We start from the raw sequence: 17,082 nt of genomic DNA, 5'->3' as shown, positions 1-17,082 counted from the left end.
TGAGGTCTCTTCAGTGGGAGCCAGGCTCCCACTGTGATGCCATCTTCGAGCCCAAGTAGGGCCTGGCTTCCACTGAAGAGACCTCAATAAAGGTCGAAACTAACATTATACATATCCGCAAGGAGATGTGTTTTGCATTATGGGAGATACTGAGTTAGGAGTGTTAGTAGCTTGCTCCACCTTTGCAAGGAGTTGCCCTGGTGTTGCACCACCTTACCCCAGTCCTGAAGATACTTTCAGGCACAAACTTTGTTTGCCCACACTTGGATAAAGGATTATACTAAATTTATTATAAGGAACTGCCACTAAATGATTTCTGGACAAATTTAACAGAAGAGTACCCCAGCGTGTCAAAACTAGCTATTCTTGTTTTACTTCCTTTTACAACGACATATTTATGCGAGGCAGGATTTTTATATTATGCTGCAACCAAATCTAAGTCAAGGAACAGACTCGACGCTACACTAAATATGAGAATTCAACTTTCTAATATTGTGCCTGATATCAAAAGAATCCAAAAACATTGAGGTCATTAAGAACTTAATTTGCAATATACAGGGTGTTCGGGATAAATTTGACATATTTATAATTAATTATATTTTTCCGTAAGTTACATGTATTAACACATACTTCTCTTCATTTAAAAGTTTGGACCCTTCTTCATTCATATACAAGATGTCAGAAAGGATAGATAGCTGGAACCCACCTGAATCATGGAAGAGAATAACTTGTATCATGATGATTCGTGCCTGCCATCAAAATAAGGATATTACGACTGCTGCCCAATGCTCCCTGAATACAGTAAAAACAATCAGGCATGAACTAGAGACTTGCAATGGTGACTACGAGGATGTAGCAAGAAGAAAGATCCCTAGCAGACGATCTGATTGCGTTCGTACAGCAGAATTCCTCGCAAATCTGCAGGAACAGGTGTTGAAGAACCCTGGCATTGGAATTCGGGCTTTGTTCGTGGAGTTGCTAACTGTAGTCAAGCCCTGGATAACAAGGGTAGCCAATGGTAGGCCGTATGTATGGCAGCAGGATTCGGCCCCTTGCCACACCTCTGGGAAAAGTCAAAAATGGTTGTCTGAAAATTTCTACGACTTCACCAGTCCAAATGTTTGGCCTCCAAACTCCCCAGACCTTAACCCCATGGATTATTTTGTATGGGGCGCAGTTGAAAAAGACACCAATCGCACTTCCAGTAATACAAAAGCCCAGTTAATGGATAAAATTAAAACAGTTTTTGCGGCCCTTCCCAGGGAGACTGTAGCATCAGCTTGTTCGAGGTTCCGAAGCAGAATTGAAGCTGTGATCGATGCTAATGGTGGTTATTTTGAGTAAATCTTGTTGATAGTATTGTAATTAACTCTGCCTGTAATGTTTTTTTGTCAATTCATTAAATTTAATAGATACAAAGAAGATTTTCTTTTTCCTTACGAAACTGTCAAATTTATCCCGAACACCCTGTATGTGTATTTACTCTAGTTTATTTTACTATTTTTATGTGTTTTGTTTTTAATAATTAACATTTGACAATAAATGTTTGTTTTTTCTTAACACTTAGATTTACTCATTTATTTTATTTATTTATATTTACCTACCCTACAAAACCAGCACACAGAAGAAAAAGTCTGTATTCGCTCGTAAGTACTTATAATATAAATTTTTGTTGATCAGAATAGGATATGTCAATGAAAATCAGCACAAATTAATTTAATGATGGCTTAATTGATGCTTAATTAATTATTAATTAATAAATCAGCTAAATCACCAATTAATTATTAATTAATACATTACAAAATAACCAAGGTGTTCCATGAAAATTTCTGGATTTGTGAAGTGTTCCATCATAGAAAAAGTTTGAGAAACCCTGATCTAAGGCATGTTAGGTTAGTCCACTTTTTGGTTGTTCTCTACTGAATATGATTTTTATGTTCTTTCTTTTCTTCTGGTAATGGTGGACTATACTGTTTGTCCAAAATACTAGATCCCACATTCTGTAGACACCTGTAAAGGGGAGAGGTTCTGGTGATCCTTAATTTATCTGAGGAAATCAGAGACTTCGTCCAGAGGTGTATCATGTGTTCTGCTTTTGTGTTTCAAGAGCAAACCTAGTTTATCTCTTATATACTTGTGATATAAGGTAAGGATATGGTGTATCTATAGTCAGGTTGGGGGGGCGTGTTTTTTAGAAAGTTTAGTGAGGTTTTTTGTTGCAACCGTTCTGTTCATTAGATGTAAGTAGAGCCTCTTGTTTCAGATGCACTGCCCATCCTGAGGACGAAATTTGCTCTGTCCTGGAAGCTAAAGTTTTGAATAATCCAATTTTGGGCAGGATGATGTAAAGTAGCATGTAAGTATCTGCCTGCATGTGTGTGTGTATGTGGGGGGGGGGGGGGCTTCCGATAGACTAAACAAGGCTAGAGTCCCTTCTTTTTCCTCTTCAACAGTGATTGATTCAGGGGTGAATATTATTGAGGACTTGCAAAAAGTTGGAAAGAGCTGTGGACCATGTGGCCAAATGACAAAGACATTGTCTATATACCACAGCCTGAGTGGAGCTGAATTAAGCACTAACATTTCAAAGGATGCTGTGTATAAGTCAGCAATGGAGGTGAAAAATCTCTCTCCTTCCCAGGTATCTACAGTATCTTCTGTCAATGTGGGATCCAGTACTTTGGACAAACAGGATGGACCACCAAAAATTGGACTTGCCTAACATGTCTTAGATGAAAACCATTTCATCAAGTGAAAAAAAGCAAAGCTACTACACAGATCTTGATTTAAATCAAAGAGACTGTACCTAGAAAAGGCTCATGTGCTACAAAACTTATGCTAGTGCATCAAACTTCATGTAGAATTACATCATTATTTCTGTTGCAGTTCAGTAACTTATAACAATATCTGCTTTAACAATAACCATGAAACATCACTGTAGAAAGCACCACAGCTCCTTCCATGCATGCATGTCAGTGTCCTTGTTCTGGACGTCATTGTAATTATAGTCTCTGATGAATGTGTATTTTAAAAAAATGCCTCTGATAATGCTAGCTTGAGATGGCAAAACATCAGGTTTGTAAATACTTAATTATTTCATTCCTGTGTCTATGTAGTTTATTCCTGAAATTTCAATATGAACATGCTGAGTAAAACAAAGTAAGAATAATTATGGAAGGATAACTGTAATGAATACAAAAAGGGAGGAAGGTGAAAGAAGTAAAGGAAAATAAGTTGAAGTACTGAGTAATCATTTTGCGAGGGTATATCAACCAGGTAAAAAGTAATGAAATAACTGATGTGAAATGGACCCAATGCGAGAAAAGAAATATGAATTGCAGGTGCTTAGGATATTATGAAATCTCAATGCAAACACAGATAGAGAATTATATTGGAACATTATATATATATATATATATATATATATAAGTGCTAGAGAATTGGCAATATCTCTGACCAGTTTAATTCTCAGCACTGACAGAATCTCTGAAAACTGAGGCTTATAAAGAAGTTGTAAATTATAGACCAGTTAGTTATCTCATGAGTGGTTAAGAAAAAGTTGCATAAGGCCATAATTCAGGAATGTTTGTGAAGGGAAAGTCTTGTCTCAGTAATTTATTCATTTTCTTTAATAAGTGACAGCCAAGATAGATAAAGGAAATGGCTTGAAGTAGCTAAAGCCTTTGTAGCTTACTTGGTATAGACAAGCCCTATGATTGAAAAGATCCAGGTTCATAATCCTGTCTAGCATGTGAGGAACCTTCATCAGGTCTTTTCAATCCAATGGTGAGTTAGCTGGTCTCACATGGAGGTAGAAAGTTTTTCATTCCTCAAAACAGGCAAATTGGTCTCATGAAAACACAGTTCTACAGACTTTTTATTTATCTCTACAGGGATACAACAGAGGAATGGCAAACTAGCTACATTACATTGCCCAAGGCCCCTAATCAGGGGACTCAAACCATCTTGAACAGATGAGAAATGGATAGATGAAGTGGCTGGACTTAGGACAGGCATTTGACAGAATACTGCATGAAATCATATTATAAACTGGGAGGATAATAGGCGGCAAAGAGGGAGATGGATAAGTTTATGCACATTGGGATGAAAAGATTACAAGCTATGCACTATGTTATCAGAAATGAAATGAAGGAAATTTGTGAGGCAACAGATTTGGATGTGCACCAGATAGGAAGCTGATGTTCAGAGAACATACTACAAAAGTAGACAAAATAGCTTTGACACTCAAGTGATCCATGGCTCATATGGATGGTGAACACACTGGCAAGCAGAGATAAGGAAGTTATTATCTTTTGATTTGGACTAGTGTGTTCAGATCTTGAGGATGAGAAAGTGGTGAAGAGGCTCCAGAAGGAGAAAATGGCTTCAGATCTGTGGGTTATAAAAACTATCTGATAACTTGGAAAAGAGAGGATATGATAGGAACATGTGGACAGACTTATGTGTTCGTCGAACATGTTGTTTATTATTTTAACGGTATAATAGAACACAGAAACTAAGTAAATAATTAATTTATTAACTAGATGCTGATATTTCGCTGGTATTATAACCAGCATCTTCAGAGCACAAAAACACTGTTTGTCACAATACGCGAGACTAAAACAACATGGTGTACTTCAACAAAATTATTTACTTAGTTTCTGTGTTCTATTATACCGTTAAAATAATAAACAACATGATAGGAACATATAAGTTGTGCTAGGGTTTTACAGAACAGATGCAAGGGGAAAGTGTTCAAAGCAATGCAGAAGGGGGGGGAAGAGCATGCTTGGTATAAAACCTAAATTCTTTTGCTTGGCAACTGGTGGATGTAAATATTCTGTTAGTGAATGAGTTTAAGAAGGGGTATGACAGGCATTGTGTGAATAATGGTTACTGTGAGCTTTCCATTATGAGGTCTTAGTACTAACTATTTGGTAATACCTGTAGATTAATATTTATTAACTGGTTTATTATATAAAGGAGCCTGTGTAGCTCAGTGGATGTGGCGTTTGCACACCACGGCGCTTGGCCGCACGAAGGAAGACTTGGTTTCGAGTCTAGTCGGTGACTAGAGGAAATTTTTCTAAGCCTTTTTTCGACCGGTTCCCGAGTTAGTCGATCTCTGGCACGGGCAAGCGGGTTTTTCCTCCCGGAAACTCGGGTTTTTCATCCTGTAAACTCAAGAAAATTGACCGTAGAACCCACATTATTTCAGACATTAAAATATATTGTGTTAGGGTTAGGGACCACGAGATGGCGGCACATTTGAGCCGTCTCTCTCTTCACTGCGTACCGCTTAATTAGTGATAGCGTTGGGCCATCTATCTCTGATTGGTTACCGGTGGAGATTGAACTGCCCACTCAGTCTCCAAAAGTTAGATAGGGCTAAATGGCCTCGACTACTCCCGTATACGGGAATAAAAGGCGTTAGCCGATTTTTTTTTTTTTTTGGTTTATTATATAAAAAGATTAGAGTATGCTACTTCAAAAATGCAAATTTCATAAAATGTACAAAAAAGGATTTGTGGGGAATAAACATTAGGAAAAAACATCTTTATGTGTGTGATGGAAATTAACAACTCCCCGTTGCATTATTCATAATAAAATTAAAGAGATACATGACTGCTCTTAATCATGAATCAGTAATAATTAATTTATATTTAACATGAAATTACATGAATGTCAGTTGTACAATCTTTCCACCTGAGAATATATACAACCACTTACATCAAGTCCCCCAGGTTTGGCAGCTACTGATATAATTGGTGTCTTACAAAATTTTGTTTTTGCTAAGGTTTTTTGAATCTTCTTAGTCATCTAATTAAAAACAAAACATCATTTAGAAAGTTTAAAAAGTAATATTTTCAAAATTTTCATTAGAAAAAATTATATACATGACGGGTAATTCTGAATACTAAATTACATATGAAATTCCACACAACATTGCATATACATTAAAAAGAAGTGAATGATAGAGTAAACTCCACTGAGTTAATTTTTTTTTAATCTTTGCTAAGATTAATTTTTGCTAAGATAGGATAAAGCAACCCTAAAAAAAAACTGCAGCATAAAAATGTTAAGTAAACTTGTGAAATTTAAAAAAGCCAAGCAAAGGTGCCAAGACTGATTTTCATGTTGCTGATTACAAAATGTTAAAGAAATAAGGCATTAAGGTAATAAGGTGTTAGCTTATTTTTAAAAAAGGCCTGTGTACTCAGTGGAAGTGATGCTTGCATCCTCTGTGCTAGGCCATCCAAAGATAGACTTATACTTCAAGTCTCGTCGTCAACTGGAGGAACTTTTTCTAAGCCTTTCTTTGACCAGTTCCCGAGTTAGTTGATCTCTGGAACGAGCAAGTGAGATTTTTCTCCCCAAAACACGGGTTTTTCGTCCTGTAAACTCAAGAAAATCGACTGTAGGACCCACATTATTTCAGACAGTAACATATCCTGTTAGGGTTAGGTATCAAGAGATGACAGTACTTGTTTGCCGGACTCTTCATCAGCGGCTGCCTATCGTTAGTGATAGTCATGGGCCAGCTCTCTCTCTCTCTCTCTGATTCGCTACTGGTGCTCAGTCTACTTAGGGTTTCAAGGCCTCACCTACTCCCTATAAGGAAATAAAAGGTGTTATTAAAAAAAAGTGATTACAAAATGTTACCCAAAATAATGCAATCATGGGGGGGGGGATGAGAAAAGTAAAAATATAGTGTTCACATTTGACTGATCAAAATCATATTCATAATTGCAACTAAAAATTTCCTTACTGTGTGAGAGCATGTAAGAAAAGTGGCTTATGTTCCATATGCTCTCTCTTTTCTTTTTTAATATTTTTGACGATCTAAGGCAGTTTTCTCATACATGAAATGTATGTATGTACAAAGTTTAGTATTTACAATGCGGCATCTACACATATACAAATCCATAAATCAAATGTCTTTGAATAAATTAATGTTTTTTAAAAATCTAAAAATTTTTACAATCTGTCTGTCTGATAACATCTGGCTGAGTGTATAGGACTTGGCCAGATAAGTGGTTAGCATATCCGCTATCCAGTCAAAAGACTGTGGGCTCAAATCCCGCCATGGGGTTGGATGTCTGTGATTGTCTGTGGAAATACTAGTGTGGGCAGTAGATGGCGTTGGTGTAGTTGTGGTTCATTGTAGTTGGTGGATGGTGGAGATAGAGAGCTGTAGAGTAGATGTCCTTCCTCGATGAGTCTTTGGACTCCCTGGAGGTGTCAAGTAATAAAAATAATAATAAGTAAAAATGTAATTTCCCTCATGTGAACCGCATGCACTCTACCAGAATATGACTAATGGTAAGATGGATGTTGCATTTCCCACACGTAGGTGGATCTTCAGCCTTCAGTAAATAAGAATTCGTGGAATGACTGTGACCTATGTGGTCACAGTCATTCCACGCATTCTTATTTACTGAACAACTAAGTAAGAACAACTTCCTCTCTTCTGTTCCTAATGTTGACTAGACTGCCAGTGTTGTTTATTATTTTAACGGTATAATAGAACACAGACACTAAGTAAATAATTGATTTATTAACTTGATGCTGATATTTCGCTGGTATTATAACCAGCATCTTCAGAGCACAAAAACACTGTTTGTCACAATACGCGAGACTAAAACAACATGGTGTACATTAACAAAATTGTAGCAGCAACACAAAGACTAGAGTCCTGATTTTGGCGCCCTCTATCTGAAAAAAAAAAAAAAAAACGCTATCATATATTGCTAGAGTCCTAAAAAAGTGCTAGTTTTTCCTTAATATGACTGTCTCCCAGATCTTCGGCAAGTTAATACAGCCATATTTGTTGAGATTTGGAGTGTGTTTTAGGGCTTCTGTCGCCTCTAAGAACAATCTCTCTGATTTATATGGGTTTCTGTGTAGTACTTTTGTGTTTTTCCAGTTGATCCTGTGTGCAGGGGTATCCAGAGCATGGTCTGCTAGGCCCGACTTCCCATAATGATATTTCCAGACGTATCGTTTATGTTCGCTGATGCGGATATTCACAGTTCTTCCTGTTTGACCGTAGTAGGCTTGATTGCATGAGCAGGGTACTTGGTAGACTCCTGGATGTGATAAAGGAGGAATGCTGTCCTTGGGTGAGCGGATGAGGGTGGCTAATTTGCTACATGGTCTGAATGTAGTGCGTAGTTTATGTTTAATGAGAATTCTTGAGATCTTTTCGGATGTGCCTTTAATGTAAGGGATGGTGACTGTTTTGTTGTAGTTCTCTGTGGTGGATGGTGGGAGGGGTTTCTTAGGAGTGTTTAGTATTTTGTTTATTTTTTGTGGATTGTAGCCGTTGGCCAAGAAGGTGTGGCGTAAGTGAGTCAGTTCAGCAGTAAGAGCCTTATCATTTGAACAGATTGCTCTCGCTCTATGGGTTAGCGTTTTTAATATGCCATATTGTTGAGAAGGATGATGGTGTGATTGTTTGTGTAAGTATCTGCCTGTATGTGTGGGTTTTCTGAAAACTGAAAATGATAAGGAACCATCTGGGAGACGTGTGATGAGTGTATCCAGGAAGGGCAGACAGTTGTTGGCTTCCGGTTCCATAGTAAAGTGGATTTTTGGGTGTTGGCTATTTAAATGTGCTAAGAATGTTTTCAATGTCTCAGGGCCATGTGGCCAAATGGCAAGCACATCATCAACATAGCGTAGCCAAAGTGTTGGTTTGAGAGTGGCTGTATTGATTGCTTGTTTTTCCAGGTGTTCTATGTAAAAGTTGGCTAGGGGGGGAGAAAGGGGGGAGCCCATGGCTGTCCCATCAATTTGTTTGTATATTTTCCCTTTCCATGTGAAATATCCTGCATGTATTGTGAATTTGAATAGTTCAAATATATCAGGGGGGAAGTGTGACTTCAGTAGATTGAGGGTTTCTATTAGTGGTACATTTGTGAATAGTGAAGTGATGTCAAAGCTTACTATTAAGTCTGAGCTTTTTAGGGTGAGGTGTTGTAAGATTCTTTTTAGGTGTGCTGAATTTTTGATAAAGGAGGGAGAATTGTTAGTGAGAGTGGCTAGTAGCTTTGCTAAATGTCTAGCCAGTTTGTATGTGGGACTATTTATACTGTCCACAATTGGGCGTAGGGGTGTGCCTGGTTTGTGAATTTTTGGTGATCCATAGATCCTCGGTGTTCTAACATGGAAGGGTTTGAGTTTGTTAACTGTGTCTTTGGGCCAGGAAGTGACTTTTTTTAATAATTTTCGTGCCTTATTCTTTTGTGTGTTGGTGGGATTGCGATCTATAATTTTGTATGTTGACTGATCTTGTAATAGTGTGTGCATTTTGTTTTCATATTCAGTTGTGTCCATCACCACGGTTGCATTTCCTTTGTCTGCTTTTGTTATGGTAATCTGGCTGTTGTTGTGTAGCTCTTTTATAGCAATGAATTCCTTATGTGGGATATTACTTTTTGGAGGCTTGGACTTGATTAGGATGTTGGCCACATCTAAACGTATGTTGTTAGCTATTGTTGGAGGCAGGTCGTAAATTCCTCGTTCGATGGACGCCATTATTTCGGCTTTTGGAACTTGCTTGGGAGTTACGGCAAAGTTGTGCCCTCGACTTAAAGCAGTTGTGGCTTCTTTGCTTAAGGTGAGTGACGATAGATTCACAACGACGAGGTCTTGTTGTAATTGCGGTCGTTGTATGGTGTTCCGTTGTTGTAGATTTTCGAACTTCTTTTGGTGCCGGTTTTTAACTCTGTCGAATTCTTTTTTTGCCGTTGCGTCGGTGATGTTCTCTAAGATCTGCCAAAGTTCAGTATTTAGAATATTATGCAGTGATTCTCGTAATGCGCTGATGGTTGTATTTGCTTGTGCTAATTCCAGGCGAGTGGTGTTAATTTGTTCGCGTAGAAGCGCTACACTCGCTCGTTTATAGATGCGTTGGGCTTTGGCCGAGTGGAACTTGTTTTTGATTTTAAAACAGTTCGGTATTAATTTGGTGTCTCGGCACCTCTTTAAGAAGGCTAACCTGTTTAGTTGCCGCGCCAATTTCAACTTCCACTTACCATATCGTCGTGTCTTGCGTACGATATCGTCTCCGTGAAGAATCCTTAAACGTGTGGACAGACTTATGTGTTCGTCGAACATGTTGTTTATTATTTTAACGGTATAATAGAACACAGACACTAAGTAAATAATTGATTTATTAACTTGATGCTGATATTTCGCTGGTATTATAACCAGCATCTTCAGAGCACAAAAACACTGTTTGTCACAATACGCGAGACTAATACAACGACCGCAATTACAACAAGAAGAACACATAAGTCTGTCCACACGTTTAATAGACTGCCAGTGCTTAATGTCAGGTTAAATCTCATATAATTTGTTTGTCAGTGATTCCTGTCATGAGTATTGCCATTGTGCAATTAACTTTGATTTTATAACCTTGTGTAGTTAGTATAAGGGACTGTTGAACAGTAGATGGAGACAGTATGAGTGATTTAGCAACTGCATCTGCAATGCCATTTCCCTTAATGCCATTGCGGCTGGGAATCCAACACAACTGAACATCGAAATTAAGGGTCTTTATTTTGTGCAAGAGTTCAAGCACTTCACTAAGCACTGGATGTAGATTATACACCAGAGAGGAGATAGCTGTAAAATTTCATTTAATCTCCTTTCGCTGATAAATAAAAAAATATATGAGGCCACGTGGAAGGCCAAGGACTCGCTGGATAGATTATATCCAAAACCTTACACTTGGGAATCCCACCAGAACACCTGAGCTTGGTGGCAAAGGATCGTTACCATTGGAAGTTCCTCTTGCAGCTGTTGCCCCCACAACCCAATTAGGAAGAGTGGGCCTTGAAGATGCATGTATGTATATATATATTGGAAGTTCTTGACTCAATTATTCAACTGGACCAGGATCCCCCCCCCCTCAATGAATGGTTAATAAAACAAATATGAAACTATAAATTAACAGAAAGTAACAATTATAATTCTGGACAATTATTATACATACCTTGTCAATAACAGCATCTCTTTTCTCATTTGCCACAAGATCAATCTTGTTAAGCACTACTATCATTTTATTACAAGTAATTTCTCCAATGATAAGACATTCTGCTGTCTGTGTTTGCATACCTTTTGTTATATCCACAACTAACATTATCATATCAATTATCTGTGCACCTGAAATGACAAATTATTCTTTATAATATAAATTTTAGACTATATCTCATTGTTTCCTTTACAAGAAACAAACAGAACAAAGTATGATGAATGCAGTGTCAATGTAAAATGCCAACACCATATTTTTTTTTTTTTGGCTATTATGTCATTGATATTTTGTTATAACGAATGCTTCTGGTAATTTTGTGCAATTGCATATATACCTTTGATTTCTGGTATGAATGAACAACAACAAAGAAAGAAGCGGAAATGTTTACAAATGACTAGGCATGCTGCCAATTTCTTCTAAAACTGTAGGTAGAGCAACTGCTGGTCAACATAAATCCATTTAAAATTGGCTTGAAACTTAATGAACCAACTTCTCTTCCTCTTCTTTTATTCTCTCCACCTGTTCTTTTGAAATATCCTTCTTCACTCTATCCTCCTCCTCAATTATTATAACCTTCAGCTATTAAAAAAAATTTTTTTTTTTAAATGTAACAGTTTCCTCCTTTCTTCTTATGGTCTTGCTCACATGCACAGTATTAACATACTATAGGTCTTACAATTTTTCATTTCTGGACTGTATGCAGGGCTGTACTTACACTTTTCCTCAAGGTGAGTGGGGCCTGAGGTGCTTAAGTGTTCCAGGGGTCTTAAATTGGCCCCCAACTAGAGCCTCATGACTGTGCATAAGTATGGCCCTGGCTGTATGGAATTATGGCTGAAGCAAATAAGGCTGGGACCAGTATATTATGTCTGTAAACTGCATGTGTTGTTTACAGACATAATATACACTTCATCATAAGCTCCTCATTTGTGGATCAGATATATATATACACACTAATGGCCAAAATTGTGGAAACCTTTTGGAAAAAGTGTATTTTTGAGGTTTGGTGGCTCATTTTTTTGGTGTAATACCATAAAATTATATATCAATGGAAAGATAATTTAATGAAGAGAGTTTATTTTCACTTGGTTAGACTATAATAAGTTTAGTTTAATCCTTTATCCAAGTGTGAGCAAACAAAGTTTGTGCCTGAAAGTATCTTCAGGACTGAGCTAAGGTGGTGCAACACCACCACAAAAATAAACTCTCAACATCTTTCTCTGAATCCGGAATAATTTAATAATAAGGTTGTACACCTTTTGGCAACTCCTATAGGTGGGGATGACCTCGATTGCTTCTGCCTTGGTGTCTCCACTACTGGGCCTGTCTCCCACTGACGAGACCTCAATAAAGGTCGAAACCGGTATGGGTAGTGGCCCTTGCCTTAATGTATAGCATTACACATATCCGCAAGGAGATGTGCTTTGCATTATGGGAGATATTGAAATAGGAGTGATGATAGCTTTCTCCACCTTTGCCACGAGTTGCTTTGGTGTTGCACCACCTTAGCTCAGTCCTGAATATACTTTCAGACGCAAACTTTGTTTGCTCACACTTGGATAAAGGATTAAACTAAACTTATTATAATTTAATCAAGAATGTAATGCAATAACTTTATGAAGGATTTTTTATTAGAACAGCAGTTATAAAGAAGAAAAGTGAAACACATAGAAAAAATGAGATATACAAAAAAAATTAGTTGGGTAACCTTTAGTGTTAATTACGGCCTTACAATGAACCAAGTTTTTTAGTTCTGCAGCTGTTATAATGTGAAACCAAGATTGAATTATTGCTTCTATTAATTGGGTTTTATTAGTGGGTTGCTTCTGACTAACAAGTTTCTTTAGTCGGCTCCACAGATTTTCGATTGGGTTAAGGTCTGGGCTATTCCCAGGCCATTCCAGTAGTGGAATATGATTATCTTGAAACCACTTTTTTGCACACAGCAGCAACATGACATGGAGCTGAATCCTGTTGAAATATAAATGCTTCATTATCTTGGAAAAGATCACATGCAGAAGGCTTCAGTTTGGGCTCAAGTATTTCATTTATGTATTTTTGGGCATTTATATTCCCATTAATCACACAAATTCTGCCCACACCTTTTGATGTCATACAACCGCAAATCATAACACTAAGTGGGTGTTTCACGGTAGGTGTAATGCAATCAGGATGCAAATCTCTGATTCTTCTCCTTAAGTATTTTATGCCATCACTACCAAACAGAGAGATTTTGGTCTCATCACTCCAAATAACATTCTTCCATTGTTCCACTGTCCAGTTAACATGGGTTTTACCACAGTTTAATCTTTTCAACCTTTGTTTGAGAGATAAAAATGGCTTTTTTCATGGAATTCTAGCATTTAGACCAAATTCCTGCAGTCTGTGCCGAACAATCCTTGCACTCAACTTCACAATGTATTGCGCCATTTCATCTTGCATACACCAAAATGATTTTCTTCTGTCATGTGGGCACAGTCTCTCAATTCTTCTATCATCACTTGCTGTTGTGCACCTTTTCCTGCCTTTACCAGTCTGGTTTGGTAGTGACCGAGTCTCTTTATACCTCTTCAAAAATTTAGAAATGCCACCTTTGGTTAAGTTTCCACCAATTTTTCTTCTAATTTCTTCATAACTGTAGCCTTGTTCACTTAATAGTACTATTTTACATCGCTTTCTGGGTGACCAGTCAATTCTTTGAAATTCATTTCTTTAATTTTATTACATTTTACAAGCTCACTAAATGAAAGAACACATAGCAATCACATAACTTGATAACAATAACCAACCACCTTGATAGCAATCACATAACACACTGTCAAATGTCCTCCTATCAGCTCCAATACTTAATTATTCACTTAAATAATTGCTCACTTAATAGTACTATTTTACATTGCTTTCTGGGTGACCAGTCAACTCTTTGCACCATTTCTTTAATTTTATTACGTTTTACAAGCTCACTAAATGAAAGAACACATAGCAATCACATAACTTGATAACAATAACCAACCAACCACCTTGATAGCAATCACATAACACACTGACAAATGTCCTCCTCTCAGCTCCAATACATGACATCAATAGCTGAATCCTACTGTGACCTTATTGGCTCATTGCCAAAACAAGATGACACCTGATTGGCTCTTTAAACACTCATGCTCATTGGCTACATTCAAATGAAGGAAAGCTACTTCATATCAACCTAAGCAAATTGTGCTTCTTTTTTCTGGTGTTGTGTCGGAAAAAGTGCTGATTCACTTTTGATGAGTCATCCTTTTTCCGATCCAACATAAGGTAACCTCAGAAGGGATGGATAAGGACATACTTATGCCTCCAGATAGAAAATGTGCCTAGTAATGACCTAAGAACATGTATATATTCAGCTTTGTAAATATTAAGTGATGTTAAAGAGGCCCATAAACTGAACAGAGAGTGTTTATGAATTAATTAAAATAGAAAAATCATGTATAATTGCTAAAAGGATGTGTATAAAGTAATACAAGTTTTAGGCCATGTCAAGGACAGTTCGTGGCCCTGGTAACCAATCGGCAGCTGCCGTATGCATGACGACACCACTGAGTGAGGGCGCTGTTTTGTGGTAAACAGGTTTCAGCGGGGATTTGAATCGCTCTCTTCTCTTCTCGTCGGTTCCTGGTTTCCTGAGCGGAGAGCTATGTTGCTGTGGAAAGCTTGCTGCCATGCATAGCAAGAATTTCCCCTTGCTATACGTGCCACGTGGATCAAGGCTGCAGCTATAATGCAACTAGGGTTCTAGAAGAAAGGGCCACTGGTGAATTAACGCCAGTGTATAAGTCAGTGAAAGAGTGCTTCTATTCAAGTAGGATAAAAGAATAGCCGAGATGCCATCAAAGAAATTACGGTGAGGAGATCCGAGAATCTAGACAAGAAGGTCCTAAATCCACCAGATAAAGCAAGAACAGTAAGCTGAAACCCTTTTGTATTCGTGGAGTAAAGAGAGACTGAACATCGAGAAAACAGCCAATTTCCATGCAGTGTCTAAAGAACAGTCTGCATTTGGACATTTTGTCTACATCTAAGGAATAAAAAGGCATCTTAGGCTTGAGCCGAATAGGAAACCGAGGCTTTGGACTGTTTGTGTCGAAAGAAGGAAATTAATGTCATTATGTTAAAGTTTAATTTGAATGCTAACTAAAATTCTGGGGTGGGATATATAAAGTCTGAATATAAGAAGGAATGTTATCTCATGAAATCTATGTAAGAATTGCAGAATTGGTCTGTATATATATATATATGTATTTTATATGTGTAATAGTAATGGGTGATTTAGCATAATTTAACAGAGTCTAAGAATAGGTATATAAAGAAGTGTAAGAATTTGTCAGTATAAGAAATTATAGTGTAGAATCTTTTGGATGTGTTAATTTAAGAAAAGAGAGGGAACTCAGACTCTTTTAGAATTAAAGGTTTAACTAAAATGTATCTCTATGTTTGTGTCATAATAAATGTATTTCTTATGTGTAAACCAAATGAGTTTGTCATATTTCTGTGGATTGAATTACCGCTTGGAAAATCACGAACCGTGTATTAGAGGGAAATCCATTAGTAACATAAGAAACGGGAACACGACTGCAAACTTCATGATCCCTGCATTTTCTTTCTAAGTAATCTAGGATAGTATATCAGAATTCAGTTGCTGGTTGGCACAGTCATAAAATAACTATAAATTTGTCGGCTAACAAAATAACTGATAACAAGTAGCATAAAATAACAACTGATAAAGATAAATAGATAAATAACAAACAACTAAGAGAAAGCAAAGACATAACACTGGTTATTTGGCTATAACTTTTCATAGAATACAGATAATTGAACAAACTTTGTTGTATTACATTCTTGATTAAATTATCTTTTCATTGATATATAATTTTATGGTATTACACCAAAAACAAGTTTTTGGTGTAATACCATAAATACCATAATACCAAGTGTTATGAGCCATCAAACCTCAAAAATACACTTTTTCCAAAAGTGTTTCCACAATTTTGGCCACTAGTGTGTGTATGTATACATATATGTTGGCTGCAGGTAGTCTTAGATCGGAACATGCTAAAGCAGAAATGTCCATAAACATCTTTAGGTAACAGACAATTTTCAATGACTCACACGAGATCACCACGACTATTCTGCTTACAGATGGCATGCAGTGGCTCAAAAAAGTAGGTCACTACAGTGAAGGTCCAGAATTACTTAACCCACAGTAAGAATGCATGCTACTGGTTTTTATAACCAATGGTGCAACAGTAGTTCTAGATACAATAATATATTGTAATTTACATATACTAATGCTAAAAGCAAATCTATAAGATAGTTTTGGCATTGGTTAGTTCAACATAGCCAAACGTTATAAGTATTAAGTGAGACTTGGTTCATGGAGGATGATATAATTACAAATATAGAATGTAAAGATGATATAGTGTTTTCAAAGGATAGAGGCATAAGTGGAGGGGGGGGGGGTAACAGCAGAACAAATACATCCAAAAAGAGTAAGGAGTAAGAGTTCAACAGGAAGGAAGAGATACAGAAGGATGTGCACTGAGACTATCTTCTCTAAGATATCAGCCAACAAAACATAGTTTGTTGCTACATTATAAACCAGGATGTATAAAGGAGGTGAATTGAATGCAATAGTAAATAGCAAAAGTGCAGGGTGAGTAATTCTTATGGGAAAGGGGAAGGGGGGGGGGCTATAACTAAGAGAACACAAAATAGGAGGAAGAAAAGAAATTAGATATTGGTTAGAACTATTGTATCCTTAATGGAATAAAAATGCAATGAATTAAACAATATTTCATCTCTGTCCAGAACATCTTCAGAGTTACAATATATAGTGTAACAAAAACACAGGCAGCACTAAGTACAACTTAAGTACACTGAAGTCTAGGATCCTAGACAGGAAGGATGCCCTCTATGAGAACTAGGAAAAAGTCTACACTGTAACCCAGGATACCTAAAAACTAATGTTTCCCATATCTTGGAAAATTTAATACAAACAATACTTA

At 37.1% G+C, this 17,082-nt stretch overlaps 1 protein-coding gene across 3 annotated transcripts in view; it reads right to left on the bottom strand.

Annotated features, from left to right (window-relative positions):
- Positions 1–17,082, bottom strand: part of eEFSec (eukaryotic translation elongation factor, selenocysteine-specific) — a 101,472-nt gene that overhangs the window by 76,188 nt on the left and 8,202 nt on the right. For 2 of the 3 annotated variants that reach the window (XM_090400152.1, XM_090400136.1), the window contains exons 2-3: positions 11,003–11,172; positions 5,731–5,820 (exon numbers count right to left, since the gene is read on the bottom strand). In XM_090400152.1, the coding sequence (XP_090256278.1) occupies positions 5,731–5,820; positions 11,003–11,155 (243 nt within the window). In that variant the 5' untranslated portion in view covers positions 11,156–11,172. The remainder of the gene's footprint in view (positions 1–5,730; positions 5,821–11,002; positions 11,173–17,082) is intronic. The other variant, XM_090400144.1, reaches the window with a different exon arrangement.

Source organism: Typopeltis vanoorti, chromosome 1 (genome assembly GCF_054136105.1).
Source record: "Typopeltis vanoorti isolate ZY-2024b chromosome 1, IOZ_Tvanoo_1.0, whole genome shotgun sequence".
NCBI classification, from domain to species: Eukaryota; Metazoa; Arthropoda; class Arachnida; order Uropygi; family Thelyphonidae; genus Typopeltis; species Typopeltis vanoorti.
Note: the sequence above shows the minus strand (reverse complement) of the source record. Positions and strands in the feature narration are given on the sequence as shown.